The sequence below is a fragment of the Synchiropus splendidus genome, chromosome 13 (genome assembly GCF_027744825.2).
Source record: "Synchiropus splendidus isolate RoL2022-P1 chromosome 13, RoL_Sspl_1.0, whole genome shotgun sequence".
Taxonomy (NCBI): Eukaryota; Metazoa; Chordata; class Actinopteri; order Syngnathiformes; family Callionymidae; genus Synchiropus; species Synchiropus splendidus.
In genome coordinates, this window is record NC_071346.1 from 11970243 (window position 1) to 11986044 (window position 15802).

At 42.5% G+C, this 15802-nt stretch overlaps 1 protein-coding gene across 1 annotated transcript; it reads right to left on the reverse strand.

Moving 5' to 3' along the window:
• Positions 1–4569: 4569 nt before the first annotated feature.
• On the reverse strand, positions 4570–15660 carry acsl3b (acyl-CoA synthetase long chain family member 3b). The gene is made up of 15 exons (XM_053883949.1): positions 15472–15660; positions 13093–13567; positions 12451–12628; positions 12268–12377; positions 11058–11196; positions 10220–10370; positions 10022–10145; positions 9724–9795; positions 9515–9654; positions 9243–9415; positions 9085–9159; positions 8822–9013; positions 8640–8754; positions 7601–7758; positions 4570–7440 (listed from the first exon to the last, which is right to left on the reverse strand). The coding sequence occupies exons 2-15, from the start codon at positions 13441–13443 to the stop codon at positions 7283–7285; spliced, it is 2136 nt and encodes a 711-aa protein (XP_053739924.1). The 5' UTR covers positions 13444–13567; positions 15472–15660; the 3' UTR covers positions 4570–7282.
• Positions 15661–15802: the final 142 nt, after the last annotated feature.

A 15802-nucleotide genomic window follows, 5' to 3' on the forward strand; every position in this document is an offset into this window, starting at 1 on the left:
AACCCGCACGATTGGCGCAACATGTACACACATAAAAACTTAAAAAGCAAAGCTTATACACTCAGAAAACACCAGCCACACACTTGACAACCATCTTTTGTTTTCATTACACAGACGCTTCTCTCCTCATACACACACACATCTGAGATAAACCTATGTGCACCATACAAACGCACATCTGCAGTGTAAAACACAGTTTGAGTGTTTTAGCAACTAATATTCCAAATGCTTTTGTGTGCGAAAACCCAGAGCCAGCGTCTACCTGTCATTCTCCCACAATAGAAACCTGTGGATTCCACTGACTGTTATCAATGTCACGCACAAGCGACTATTGAAGCGACCCATTCTGACTCACGCCTTTCTGAATGCATGCGGACGCATCATGTCAGAGTCTGTGGTGAAGACCGACAGCGCGACAGAGTCATTGACGTCATCCCGGGCAGAGAGGAGGGAGGATGTGGGGAAGGAACCAGAGGAGTCTAATTGGAAAAAAGAGGGAGGGTACACAGGAATATGACACATTAATTACTGTCGCTTATGGACGGTCATCCTTAATGGTGTCCACAATGGCCACAAATACTGAACACACTTTGTTGGTTCGACTGAGCCGCCATCGTCTCTAGATCACATCCCTCTGTTCTGCATTTTTCTGTTCCCTTTACACCAATTAAGTTTCCTGATCTCTCTCATCTCTGCGGCGTCTCTCCCCCCTCCTCCACCACTCCCAGTTGATGGAGGGACGATAACATCCTGGCTGCCTCCCAAGCTGCTCGCTCCCTGAGCCTTCCGCACCCACGCTCCCCCCCCCTCCACATCAGACCCCTCCCATGTTGCTATAAATACCCACCATCGGTGAGTCATCGCCCAGACATATCACTTCTCCCGCCCCTCACTCGCTCCCTCACATCCCCAGTCAAGCTAGTTACCGACACATTCTTCCAGTCTCCATCACAGCAGGACTCCCAAAAAGTCACGTTGCACTCCCTGACTGTGGAGGCAAACAAGAAAAAAAAAAACACGAGCTGATATGGCTGTCCATTTTCATGGTACATAAGGGCGAGCCGTACCCAATGGTACCTCAAACAACTAACATTTTATCATCATTTGCCAATGATGCTGTCAAAGTCCAGGAGTTATTGTCCTTAATGTTGAACAGACTTTTGGTGTATACTGTCTTTATGCCTTGGAAGCAGAAAAACTTCCATGGTCACATGACGTTGTGGTGCCCTGACCTGACTTTTAGGTGCAGTAGCAGGATAAAATGGCTTGATGAGGCTTCATGAAACAGTGTCAGAGCTCAGTAGGTGGCGCTCTTGGTTAAGAAAAGTGGCGAGGTTTTCTTGAAATAGTGGTTCAAAGGCAAAGATTATACAGCAAGCCATACAAATAGGTGGGATGTACTCAATGGTCTGGCAACATCTGTATTTGGTAAAAAAAAAAAAAAAAATACAGAGTGTCATTTACATTTATTTTCTGACTTCACTTTGTTTTCTCTTTCTGTGTGATGCGATTACAAACGTTGAAGATGAAGAGCATCGATTGCCTTTGTCAGACTAGTTGGACTCTGAGATGCTGCCGCAAAGAACTTTTAAGGCAAGGAATATTGAACTTTTGAGGTTGTAAAGCTGTTCCAGAATTTGAAACTCCAGATAAGGAGTCAGTTGGAGAGAGCAGACCATTCTTATGTATAAAAAAAAAGATGGCTCAGATATCTAAACTGTACAAGCTACATGGAAGATCACTGCGTAGTCTAACTCAACACTCCAGTAGTGGGCGCTGGAGCACTATCCCACACCTCATAGTCCCTGCAGTAGGTGATATGGTGTGTTTATTTATTGTAAACTAACATGAATTCCTTTTGTTTCATCACCATGAAACACTGTAACATGTGACCTAAAACATTGTGGGATATGGGGGAAAGTGTCCAGCACACTGGAATCTGAGGGGCACTTTCCAGATAATATTTTTTAATATAAAATATTTGTGGCCATATTATCTAATATCACATTGTTTGCGATAAACATTATTTGTTTGCAAGAAGTTTTTGAATTTCCTCCATCATATCAGCACTGACAGCTTATATTTGTGGAGTGCTGTGGGTCACATTGAAACTGCTTTATTTACTACCGAGGTGCCTACGAGCAAGCTACTGATCCTTTTAGGTCATCAAAACTCAACTTTTATTCTTCAACTCTCTGCTTCCGTCCGCACAGTACAAACATTCCTCCCCAGTTCTGGTCCGACTCGAGTCATCCTTGGGTAAACTCTGGGAGGAGTGAAGCACAAACAGATAGGGTTTTTTGCGCACTTCTGACTCATAGAGACAGAAGGAGGAAGCTGGCACAGCCAGAGAGGGAGGAAAAAAAGTTGGAAGGAACAGCCAAAGAATTCATACAATGTCCTTGGATATTCTCTCAAGACTCTTGTCTTACGGTGAGCTGTGTTAATAAAGTGCGCTGTGACTCACTCACGGCCCCGCAGTGGCGCTCAGACGGAGCTGACAGCTCCTCATCGTCGCCCTTGTTGTTCCGTTCTTAATTAACGCTGCGAGTGATGCCAGCGAAAGAATCTGGTTCGTGGCGAATCTCTTAATAATCTCCTCGGCTTCAGACGTACTCCAGTTCCAGTTTATGAACAACAAGCTCAGAAGGTCAGAAGATAACAAATGCATTTCAAGATGAGACGGTATGTTCATCTAATGAGACAAGACACTGTTTCAGTCTCATTTTCATTTTCACCGTTACTGCTTTTAAAAAGCAGATTTACAGAGGATATGACTGAGATATTGAGGAGGAACTGAGCGTCCAGATCTGAACGTCCTCTGGGATTTGCTCACTTGTTTCTGTGGGCAGTTTCCACAGAATATCTCCAGCCTGGCTGCGGCCAGAATCTGAGGACCGGCCTCCACCTGGCATGAGCTCGAGTAAAAAGTCACGTAAAATTCGGTTCAGAAATGCTTCTTTTGGGAATGAGAAGATCTGAGCAGATGCATTCTGAGCGAGACTTCTGGTTTGAATCCGTCACTACTGAAGGAAGTAAGAAATAAGGGTCTGAAAATAAAGCAAAACAGTCACTTTAAAAAAATAAAATAAAAGGAATTGCATGATATTCTTCAATGGGAAGTGCTACTACATTACATGACGGACAGCAGTGTTGTGCTCTAGTTCAAATCTGGGCAAAGTGCGGCCCGGGGGCCATATGCGGCCCGATGCCTATATTTTTGTGGCTAAAACTGATACATCATAATTTTTTACATTAACATTAAATATAGCATGTTCTTGGTTCAAGACAAAAAATTCCTTCTAAAATGTTCGTGTTCCTCAGAATACATTGAAGGAATACTGAAAATATATATTGAATCTGGTTCATAGTTATATTGGTGCATATGAAATTAAATATTTCAATAGTTTTCATAGCATATTTACACTTCTTACTATCCTCACTTACATTTAATCTTTTTAGGTCGACTTGTCCCTGTTACTCAAGTGTGTATTTTGCATATTTTTGCATCATGTTTTGTGGTCATCGCTGTCTTTCTTTTGATGATGGATCCTCACAACACTTGCTGTTTCTAATGTGGCCCTTCAGGAAATGTAATTGCCCACCTCTGCTCTAGTTTGTTCCCTATCAGAATTTATACTCTTCCTGAATTGCTAAAAAAAAAGTGCTGCATACTTACAGTGATTATCAGTCTTGAGATCATGTTCGAGCGGAATGATACACTTGATTTTACCGAAAATGTCTTCTTCCACACTACTTTCACTCGGCTTGGGAGACACTGTGCAAAGTTGATGCTGGAGCATCGAATGGGAATTGGATAGTACCTTCTAGCGTCATGTAATGTAAGGGGAGACTCAACACATTTTAAGGTGGAGATGGAAAAACTGGGTATGTAACAGTTGCTTATGTCTGAGACTTCAGTTCTCAGATGCAAAAAGATGCAGTCCCATGTCCATGTAGGACATTTGGAACTAGAAATGCAATGCTAGAGGGTGGGGTTCTGCAAGGTGAGGATCTTCAGTTATGAGGAGGCTGGTCCACTCTGAACAGGGGAAGGAGTGAGCTACATGGCAAAGCTCTTGATTCATCCTCATCTGTGCTCACAGGCTTAAAGTAATAACCAGCGAAACAAGTCAGGTCATCTGTATGAGACTCAGAGTAGAACTCTTGGCTTGAGGATCTTGTCCCCCTCTTGGTGAGGGGTTTTGGGTTCTGTAACCCAGACTCGGGCCTCTTTGCTCCGATTGCTGCCCCCACGACTCAAACTTTCCATACAATTAAAAACAGCATCTCAGAAAAGCAAACAAATTACTTAACATAAGATGTTTACCACACTCATGAGTGTGATAAACATTCATCTTATCGACCAGACAGAATGTGTATACAAACCAAATGATGGAGGCTAAAACAGAATGTTCCATGAGCAATAATGCAAACACGCCCCTCCCTCTCTCCCCTGCGCTTATACACACACGCATGGGAGTTCTTTGTTGCCATAGTAACCGCGGCTTGAGGATGATTCTGATCAAACCGCTGGTCGACTCCGTCACACGTCGCGAGCGATACGATGCTCAGGAAAGAGAAAGTCACGTTTGTTCAACACAAACTGAATTTTATTACAGTTTCAAGGCCAAATCACAAATAAATAAAGAAGGAGACACTTGCAAAGACCCGTCTTGCGGGGATGCTAAAAACACAGAGAAGAAAGGAGATGACCCCTGACTGGAAATGAAAATGGAAAATGCAGTAACAAACGTTAAATCTGTAAACAGCTGTACAATAATGGCATATTTACTGAGCTTTGATCACTTACTTCTCTTTATGTTACCAGTTATTTACAGCAGGCGGCGATGACTGAGCTCTGCCTCGGTGTTAGTAAGGAGCGCAGCAGCATGTGTTCCATCAAAAAACATGGGGAGTGCTTGATATTCTATTGACCCCTGGGGACAGCTCATGTGTGTTGGAAGGCAACTAGCCGCCTAAAGTCAGGCAGAGGAAAAGCAGCAAACAGCACAGTAAGCTACCGAGTATTTAGGAGGTTTACGTGTCATAGAAAAGAGGTCTTCAGGGATTCAATATATTTAGGACCCCGACAAATACTGAGATAGCAGACATCGGAAACGTGTAACCTGACTGTACCTTGGTGGGTTCTTCACATCTCACAAACATTTGTCTTCACACAAACAATCCATCAGTCCATGAAGCCGAGGTGAAATGGAATCGGCCAAAATATTTATACCCCTCGTGTTGAAATGATTTAGTCAGAGATAGTGGATATGTTACAATGAAACCGAAGGGAATGCTGCCCTCTACATTTTTGATAAGGTTTGCCTCATATACAGGCGTACGATACCAAGAGAAGACTGAACTTGAGCGCAGAATCTGAACCTCCTCTTGACACAAAACTTCTTATATCTTATGATTCAAAGCTAATTTCTCTTCATGAGAGATTTTTGTAGACACGAATACTTGTATTTTATAAATATATTTACCGAGCCAAGTCAAAAAAGTCAGACCCAGATTACGCTATTACTCTAAAGGAGTGAAATTGGGGATGATTCCCAACTTTGCCCAAGAGTATGATGAGTATTCTGTATGCTCAACTGAAATTTATCACTTGTCTCTACACAGTTTGAAGTCACGCTACTATAAATCTAAGGATAAATGTAATTGAAATGGGAGTGTTTTTCTAAAAGCCTTCTTCGACAGCAGCTTTGCCCATTTGAATATTCAAGTACACTTTTTGACATGCATTTAATCCGTAAAAGTCATTGAACAGCCAGATATTTTTACTTCTACAGTGGGTTAGAATGGGCTACATCTGGTTATCTTCAGTGTCTCTCTACCGCGTCTGGCTTTCCTATGTTTACATACTGCGATATTTAAAAAGCATCCACAGACTGCTGCGCGTCTTCCTTCCTTACATCACTTTAAAATGTGTATAAATATTGCACATTCGTTTGCAGTTCATATCAATACATAAAAAGGGGTAAAGGAAGTAGCAAAAAAAGGGCTTTACAAAACAGAAGTTTGCACACTAAAGTAACTGTAATACGTAAACAGATTTCCTTTATGAATACAGGGGGATAGAGTGCCACGCAAAAGTGATTCCTCTTATATGGTTCCCAGTTAAATAATACAGAACTAATAACCCCAACAAGACCATCTTTTAGGTCTTGCACTTGTGTGCAACAGGACTCATAGGCATCACTTTGACAAACTGAATTCAGGTGAAATTTGTTCCATCACCAGAAAACAGTCAGCATGAATCCACAATGACCATAACCTTTCATTCAGCTTGAGAGTTGGGCTTGTGCTTTTTTTGACCGAGCAGACAAAAAGATGAGCATATGTATATGATACATATACATAAAAAAAGACAAGTTCTGATCTTACTGTTGCACTCTGTCTCTCTCTTCCACACTTTTGTTGGGCACTGTAGGTGTCGGGATGTTGCTAACCGCTGGACTAAAGGTCCCGCAGCCCTCACATGCTCCTCTGATATGGAAAGATGTTACATTCGGCATGGCGAAAAAAGGAACAAAACATAAATGTGGGGCACAGAAACCTTAGAGGAGACAAGAAAAGCATGCTAAAGTACATGCCTCAACTTCCCAATAAAAACATAAAAATGGAGAATTAAAAAAAAAAAAATCTTAAAAGCACAACTGTTATAATTTATTGGCATAAATTGACGTTTACAGTGACATCAAGATGTGCCAATATTTTGTTACATTACACATCCTCCACAGAGCATTTCATTTTTCCCATCCTTGTTTTTGTGAATATAAATAAGAGAACCATGACTAAATTGAAATTTCAGTCTTTGGATCCTGAACATTTGGACATTTTATCATTCAAGTATTCGACCACCGTTTTCCACATCCAATGAGCCACACTGTGGTTTCAAAAATGTACTTATTTGATGATGCTTTTCATTTTGTTTAGCTGGTGAAACATACAGGGCTGTTGATTTTGGTCCAGAGTCCGTGAGAGAGTGATGATCAGCAGCAGCAGAAATAGACGAACGACGCGCATGTGCCGGTGGAGTTGATGCCCTTCCAAAACCTGCGCAGGCACGAGCAAAACATGCACTTCATTCCCGACGGCCCCAGGCGACCTTCTGGCTACAACCTGGAACTTTTGTTTTTCCTCTGCGGTTCTTACCACTGAACCGCTCAGTCTGTGTAGTGTGGAATAGTCCTTAAAGTGGCTTCTGAGATTCTTTTGAACGTGTGGAATTTTGGCAATGTGTTTTCTTTCTTTTGGGCGTGTGTGTGTGTTATTTCCCACCATACATCCTCTCAATGTCTTCTTGGTAGTGCGTTTTCAGCTCCCTGCGCTTCAGTTTAAACGCGTCAGTGACCAGGCCAGTCTCGGGGGTCCAGGGTTCAGCGCTTAGCCGGATCTTCTTTGGGATCTCAAATCGCTCCAGTTTTGCTAAAATAGGAAGAGAACATCCACTGAGCAAACTTAACGCTGAACCTCAATTTTGTCATTACATTTATAGAGCAATAGCAAGGCTTCAGACTTCCTGAAAGGAAGATCCACAAAACTCTAGACTAGAAGCCCAAGTGAACATCAGTCCTTCTGCCTTTACCTGACACGGCCGCCTCAGTGATGATGCGAAGGACCTCCTTCTCAATCTGGGGGTGGTTGCAGAGCTCCTCCCACGAGGCCTTGATCTGCATTTGCTCAGCGAGGGCTATCAGCTGTTTCTGGTTCGGCACCACAAAGCTGATGACGTAGGACTGGTCACTGCGAGCAGAAGTAAAGGTTATGAAGCTGACATTCTAGGTGGCACATCAACTATTCTCTGTGGGTTTGAGCAATCCTGTTTGTTTAAGGCAATACACCTTCAGATCCGTTTTCTACAGACCAGACAAGCGCAGCAAAGAGAAAGCCATTGCGCTGTCTGTCTGGACTTGAACAACTAATTCGGGAATGACCAACCAGTCAGAGGCTGAGAGCCACATTGTTTTACTGTGTTGCTGAAAAGAGCCACATCCTACAAATATGTAAGGCTGTAAGGCTCACCAGAACAGCCGGTGAATTTCCGGCAGTATAGTGGTTAAAGCACTTCCCTGTGTGTCACAAGGTTGCTGGTTCGCATCTGGCGTATCCGTCACTAGTGCATGTATTTTTAAAATTCATACATTTTACTGTGATCCTCTTCGAAATATCAAGCAGCATAGATAGAAATGTGTGCGCCATTTATTTTACTTGTGTTTTTTTTACGTGGCTCATGCCACCAATAACGTGGCATCTTCACTCCACCGAATTTAACAGTGGATTTAACAGACTTCACGGCGATCAACAATGAATAACAGGTGAAACACATGCCATACGTTCAGTTTAGGGAATGACAAAGTGAAACGTGGAACTAAGTCATGTAAATTGTGTTGATCGTGGATCTGATGATAGTCCAAGACTGCGACTCACATCGAAGTTCATTGTTTAGTTTCAAAGCTAAAACAGTATGCTAATTCAATGGAGCCTCACAGCATTTCTAAAGCAAGACCACCATCTAGTGGCCTCTGACAATTAGTACACCGTTTCAATACTGTTTCATGGTACCCCGTCTACCCATCATGATTCAGTGGGATTCAGCAGTGGGATGAGGGTTTGTGTGTGTGTACCTGTTGGCGTAGGCACAGATGTTGTCGATGAGTGGGCAGTTTTTCAAAACAGCTTCCACTTTTCCAAGGGAGACGTATTCGCCAGCTTGCAGTTTGACCAGGTCTTTTTTGCGATCTTTTGGAAGAAGACGAGTGTTAACACCTTGGTGTGTTCCACCTCACCTCACTGATGCCAGCCTTACCGATGATCTTGAGGCAACCGTCCGGGTGGATCTCTCCAATGTCTCCAGTGCAAAACCATCTTTGGCCCTTTTCATCCACAAAGAAATCTTCCCTGTTCTTGGACTCGTTTTTGTAGTACCCCATTGTTACATTGGGCCCACCGAGCAAGATCTCCCCTCGTGGGTTTGGTTTATCAGTACTATAGTAGCCACCTAAAAGAAGCATGAACCCAGACTTGATGAATTTCTGGTTCTTCTCACTCCATGTTTTTTTTCAAACTCACCTTCTTCCCAGTTTTTAAGTGAAATCTCAGAGCATATTAAAGGAGCGCCCACTCGTCCCGTACTGTAGTCCCAAACTGGAAAGCAACAAAACAAATGTCTGAATATAAGATCACTATGATTATCAGCAGGTCGACAGAATAAAAGAGGCTCCACATGCCTTCGCTGATGGTGCCAGCCCCACAGGTCTCTGTCAGACCATAGCCTTGACCCACTGGGCAGCACATGCAGATGTTCATGAAGCGTTGAGTGGCTGCTGAGAGTGGAGCACCGCCTGAGAGCAGCACCCTTGTTTCACCGCCTAGCAGAGCACGGACCCGTTTGAACACCAAACTGAGAATCAGGATGAGGGAGAAGGCATTTTAAAAAAAGAGCCGAAACAGGAGTCACTCAGACAAACAATCTCCTGAGCGATCAGAAATGACGCGCTACCTGTCACAGAGAGGAGTGCTGTAGCCCTTGGAGATCTGCTCCATCTTGTAGTTGTACGCCAGCACGAACAGCGTCTTCTGGAATTTGCTCATCCCCTCCACTTTGGTCATCACGTTCTTATAGATTCGATCCATAATTTCCTTGACAGCAGACACATGGTCATTCGTCACACCGCATCACCAGGATTAGCAATGGTATAGAAAACTTACTGGAACAGCCGCCATTAGCGTTGGTTTTAGAACACTGGTGTCGCCTTTGCTGCCTTTTTTAATCTTGGTGGACTGCGACATAACACAAGCACATTCACTCATCATTTTACATTTTTCGATTTGCTGTGAAATTTTTGCTGTTCATATTTGGTACCAGAGAAATCGTACTTTGAAAACCGAGCAATAAAAAAAAGCAACTTGAATCTCACGGAAGTGTAATTCATTAGGTATCCACAGTAATAGCAAGATCAAGCCAATATTTGCAAACTTGTTTGTGCGTGATATATGAATAACTGACCTGGTCAGCGAGGGTGTGAGGGGAGGAGTAGCCGATGCGGCAGCCATTTGAGACGCACACCAGTTCAGCGCTGAGCTCTAAAACATGAGCCAATGGCAGGTAGCCGATGTAGGTGTCTGTTTCACTGCCAGAGGAGACACATTTGTAAATATACTTTTATCACAAGACCTCTGTAGAGCTATTGTAATACTTCCGTACTTGAGATTAGGGATTCTCTCAGCCATTCCAGTGATGCCAGCAACAATGTTCCCATGTGAGATCATGACACCTTTAGGATTCCCTGTGGAGCCACTGGTGTACATGATGACGGCGATGTCAGAGGACTTGGGCTTAGTGCGCTCAACTGCAACTACAGACAAAGAGAAAACGTTTATCCAAACGCAGGATTATTAAAACAGAGTGAAAGTTTAATACGTATTTCACAAATATGCCAACTTAAATAAAGGCAGCATTTGCATGTGTTGGCATGTTTTCATGGTGACTTGTCATTCACGACACCTCTCACCAGAGTGTTGGATTTTCACTAAGCTGCCATCAGTGTACTTTCATTTCCTGGGCAAAATTAGAAAGCTTTTTAATCCCATTGCACTGAATGGCTTTAGATAACTGTTACTCACAAACATCCATAAGGCAGAGGACATGATGGTTAAAAACAGCACACCTCAGTAACGGACACAAGAATAATTATGTGCACCATCTAGCATGCAACGTGTTTCGCTAACTCGGTTAATCTCAAAACATCAGCCCGCAGTCTTGCATCACTGCATCTATACACCAATGGGCTTGTAGTGGGTGTTGTATAACTCAGCCTAAAACAAGGTCTGTAATAACACGTTGGAGCTAATCCGTCACCTCAATATGCATTGATTTGCTGACAGATAGTGCACTATTTCTTAGCTCCACAACACAAACACACTGATTTCTTTTATACTCCAGTTGGAAGGTCAACAGTTTCAGAACGATATAGACTGAAGGGTGTCGATATAAGCCTGAAAGACAGCACAAAGTCAATGGGAACACGCAGTCAGTCACTCACAGTTGTTAGGCTGACGTCCCATTTCCTTCACAGTGTCCATGGTGTAGACAGTGATGCCTCTGGGAATATCTGGCCAGCTTGAAGGCTTCCGGTCAACAAGTATGACATACTGCAGCCTCGGAATGTCACACAGTATGGCCTAAGCATGAAACAGTGGAAACATTTGATTGAGTCTTTTACTGAATGCTACAGCATGTAGAAAGGAAACTGTGAATGACAGTGATAATGGTTTAAAAATACCAGTATTGGCGTTTACATTTAATAAAGGCTGGAACACTTGGGCCACATCCATGTTTCAATACACCAATGTGCTGTGTTCCGTATCAAAAGTAGCGTGGAGATGTATGTGGCTAGTGAGTACCCGCTCAGCAGATAAGAGAAAATACGCTGAAACAAAGGATTGCTGAATTAAAAATTAAAATGTAGGCTGAAAAAACAGTATTGGAAAAGATTTTTTTAAATTATTTTCTTAATTTTGCTCTCATTGTCTTGACCCATGTGCTATATAGTGGTTACAAATGGCATATAACTTCAAACACACAAAGTATCCAAGAATTTAAATAAACATTAACTATTGCATTTCTTTTTCATCATTATTATTTTTATTTTTACTTTACTACAAAATCCACTGTCTTGCTAGAGGGAGACCAGCACTGAGTTCGACTTGATTAGAGACTCCTTTGCTTCCTTCAAAAAAAAATAAATGGAAAGAATAGGAAAGGACATTTTGGATGTAATATATATAATTAAAAAATATATATATATTGTATTGGTGGAGAAAAAATGTATTTTCACACAATTCCATCAAGGGAAAATAAGAAAGCCTTTTTGCAACGCGTGCCTCAATGCCAAATTTTTTTTTTGCTATTCAAATATTGTTTTTGTTTTATTTGTTTTCACTGCTTGTGTAAGCTACCACAATTCTAGACCCAGAGAGGTGTGAAAGGAATGTGGCGTGTTCTCATTGGAGCAAATTACTCCAGCTTGGCAGTCAACTTCATTGAAATGGCCAGCCATGCAACAGGGACCGTTTGCTCTGGTGAGTAGTTGTGACACCATTTCAGACAAATAATAAAATACTGAAATAAAGAAAATACTTTGTGTAAACAGTGAAACAGAAGTTGTTCTAAGGGGTGCAATAGAAGGTAGTCCGTGTTATGAGGGTGCATCACAAAATAGTGAATCAGAAAGTGCGCCGTGATGAACGCACCTTAAGGCGGCTCTGAAGTAAATCTCGGCTTGTGATTATGTGCGTGACCTCCGTCTCATTCAGTCCATGAGTTATTGCTTTTGGTCCTAGGGTGGCGTACAAGGTGACAACTATAGAGGGGAAAACAAGTCATTAACTAGTCATCTCGAGTATTTTGTCTTATTATAACTGTCATTCACTCACCAGGGAAATTGTACATGAAACAGGCCTGCGCTGCCAAGATCCACTCAGCTCTGGTTTCGCAGAAGATGGCGATGTTGCACTGAGGCTTCTGCCCGAGAGCAGCCAGCCCACTACCAAAACATTGGGCTGCATGGAACGCTTCTTCGTATGAGAGCCAGTTGTACTTCCCCAGGATTACCTTCAAACAAAACAAAGTCAACATGTTAATCCAAGGCGCTGAAAAATATCAGAAACATTATTTGCATCTTAGAATAACAACACTATCCACTCCGATGCGTAACAAACATTGGATAAATTCTGATGCCATGGCTGTCCTCATGATCATATCCTTTATCAAGTCGGCTACTGCCATCTACTGGAGTCTTACAGAATTGTAGGTGAAACTAAAACAGCTTCACCACGTAAAGCCCACACATCTGGGTTTAAACAGCCTGTGCATCCATTTTAGAAGCATAGCACAACTCAGTGCCCACTAATAGTAGACCACAAAATGTAATAATTTATGTTTTAGAACAATTTGTTTCTTCACTTCACAGTCTACATTTAATTATCCTAAGAAGCCAAGTACGCTATGAAGGGTTATTTCTGTCTCAATGTCTGATGTAACATTCTGCAGTAAAATGTAAAGACGATCTCTTTCACCTTCTTAAAGACTTTGCCATTGGGTTGGATTTCATCCTCTTCACTGAGCACTTCTCGGGTGCCCAGGCAGTCTCTTGTTGGAAACCTCTTGACAGCGTATTCAAACACTTTATCCAGTGTATCCACGCCAGGGTGGAACCATGCCACCAGCTTTTCTTGACTGTTGATGGCCCTGTAAGGCCCCGATGGGTGTCCGCTGACTGAGAGCGCTTTGATGCGGCTGGCGCGCTCTTGGTTGCTGCCTGCCCCAGAGAGGAAGTACCATGGTATGTAGGTGATGACGGAGTAGACCCAAGCAACAGAGCGGAAGACCTGCAGCAGCAGAGGGTTTATGTCCTCCTTTAACTTCATCTCGAGGGATGAACTCAGAGCTGGAGGCTGAAGCTGAGCACAAAAGCTGAAGACACGTGTCAAGATGCTATAGGATATTTGCTTTTCCCTTCCGGGCAGAGCTTCTCTCAGGACTCAACCAGACCTGCGAAACAGAACATGAAACTTAAGTCACACGGCCTTCATGACACCCTTCATCAGTGTCTGAACAAATCTAATCTGATCCCGCCCCCCTTGTAATCATATCCTTGCACCAAAAGCGCACTTCTGACTATTCTGAGACAACTGCTAGGTCAGCATTATTTTTCTCATCCGCAACCAAGACAACCCCCACCACCTCCTTTTCTCCCTACAAATGTCCTTCAGCAAAATGCTGCACCTTGAGATGCAACAGAGGTGTCTGAGTATGTCAACACTGTATAAGCTCCTGTGATGACAAGACGTGACCTTTTGGGGATTGTTCTTCCTTCCATTGATCAGAGCTTTGCTCACTCTTCAGGACTTATCTTGAGTCAAGATGATAGTATGCATTTTGACTGCAGAGCGACTCTACCACTTACTTGCAATTTTTGCATCAATGAGTACAGTACCAAAGCTATTGATAACAATGCCATTTTTAAACTCATTATTAACCTTCACATATGCAGTTGTGCATAACACTATATAGACTGCTCAAGAGAACCATTTGAAGCTGAGAGATATTAAAATGAAAACTTACATTTTCTAAGCTGTTCACATAGATTGACTTCCTTTGCAAATACTGCATACTCAAAATGACTAGTCAATATCTTATCAAAAAGTGGATGAAGACAATAGTTGTGTTTGTTTTTATCCAACAAAAGTCTTTTATGTGGCCATCACTTTATTACTCAACATGACTTTTAGTCACTTACGGTTCTATAAAAACCATGCAATTATTTGGCACACCCAAAGGTGCAGATAGCTTTGATGCACAACCAGTAAATCCAGCTGATGAATGACCACACACACCCATATTATCATAAGAGCAATTCACAAACCAAATATGCACGATGCCTTATACTATGTAGCTTCAGCATTGTATTGACCAAGACTACTTGACCTTTAACCTAGACAGCAGGGTGTGCTTTTCTAAACTTGTCTAACTAAATGTCATCACAGAAGTGCTGTTATCCAAGACAAAAGTATAGTACACATACAGTTTCATTTTACTGGTGTTACTTGTTTCATGAATGAATGTTTATTCCAATATCTTATCCGACCATCTATATAACATGTTTATTGTTAGATGACATGCAGTTCAGTCAATATAGACTGAAATTCAGAGATTGAAAAGGAGCAGAGTGACAGTCCATTATGATCATCAGCTTGCACACAACTATTCACCTATAAGGAGTTATGCAAACTAAGAATCTATCACTGCGCTCAAGAGTCTACTGCCATGCAGTTCATTTAGAAGTAAAGAAAACAACACGAGCCTGAGGAGGTCATTGAAGCTTTCACAGGATGAATAAAATGCTCACATTCTTATGCACCCTAGTTGATTTATAATGTTCTGCATTAACAAAGACCATCATGAATAAAGGGGGGAGATTGAACTAGATGGATGGATGGATGGATTCCAAGTGGCACATGCCAATAAATGATAAGTCTTGACTGTGCTTTCAATATAGCAACTATAAATGCAACCGGCTGAGACCCTCCTTCGGTTTACAAGGCGATCAAGCTATGGCGTAACGGAAAACACTGCGGGAGAAACCTCGACTGACCTTAAATGTGTATGAAACGCAAATAACGGTGTTTCGGTTTTCACGTTTATTTGACACAACTGCGTCTGAAACGAGGCGTAAAATACATTCGGATCAATTAGCAGCACGCAAACGGTAAAAATGGAGACGAACGGTTCGGTTACCCCATTTAAAGCAAAGCTTTTGTGACGAAAAAATGGAAAAGGTTGTAAGAGTTCATTGTTAAGTCTTCTATAACAATGGCTGGTACCGCTCGTTAGCATGCCAGTAGCTAACAATCGCATCCTCACATCAACATCTGCATAGCAATATACGCTCTCACCTTCTCTTCCGCCGCACGCGCTCCCAAGACGAGTCGGGACGCCAGACATGAACTGAAGCCGCCGAGACTTCGTTCGTTAAATAAATGTAAAAATATATATATGTCACACCATGTGTAGAAAATTGTATTAGAATAAAATAAATTGTGCCGTCACCCGGCCAACGCTAGCAGCCCGGAAGTAGCTTCATTTCGTCATACGCAATCCCGTATGTGATTGGACGACGGGAGGTGGCGCGTGCTTGGGCCAGCGGTGACGCCAGCAAGGTTACTCCCGGTCATATGCGCCGCCATCCATCTGCGAAAGTGTCATTCCTCTGCTGGAAGAGGGCAG

Excerpts from the sequence above, each read along its gene's own strand:
- acsl3b (XM_053883949.1), bottom strand. The coding sequence starts at position 13,443 with ATGAAGTTAAAGGAGGACATAAACCCTCTGCTGCTGCAGGTCTTCCGC. Across the intron at positions 12,378-12,450 it reads TTTCATGTACAATTTCCCTG|TTGTCACCTTGTACGCCACC; the intron begins GTGAGTGAATGA and ends TCCCCTCTATAG. Across the intron at positions 8,755-8,821 it reads CGGTTGCCTCAAGATCATCG|ATCGCAAAAAAGACCTGGTC; the intron begins GTAAGGCTGGCA and ends TTCTTCCAAAAG.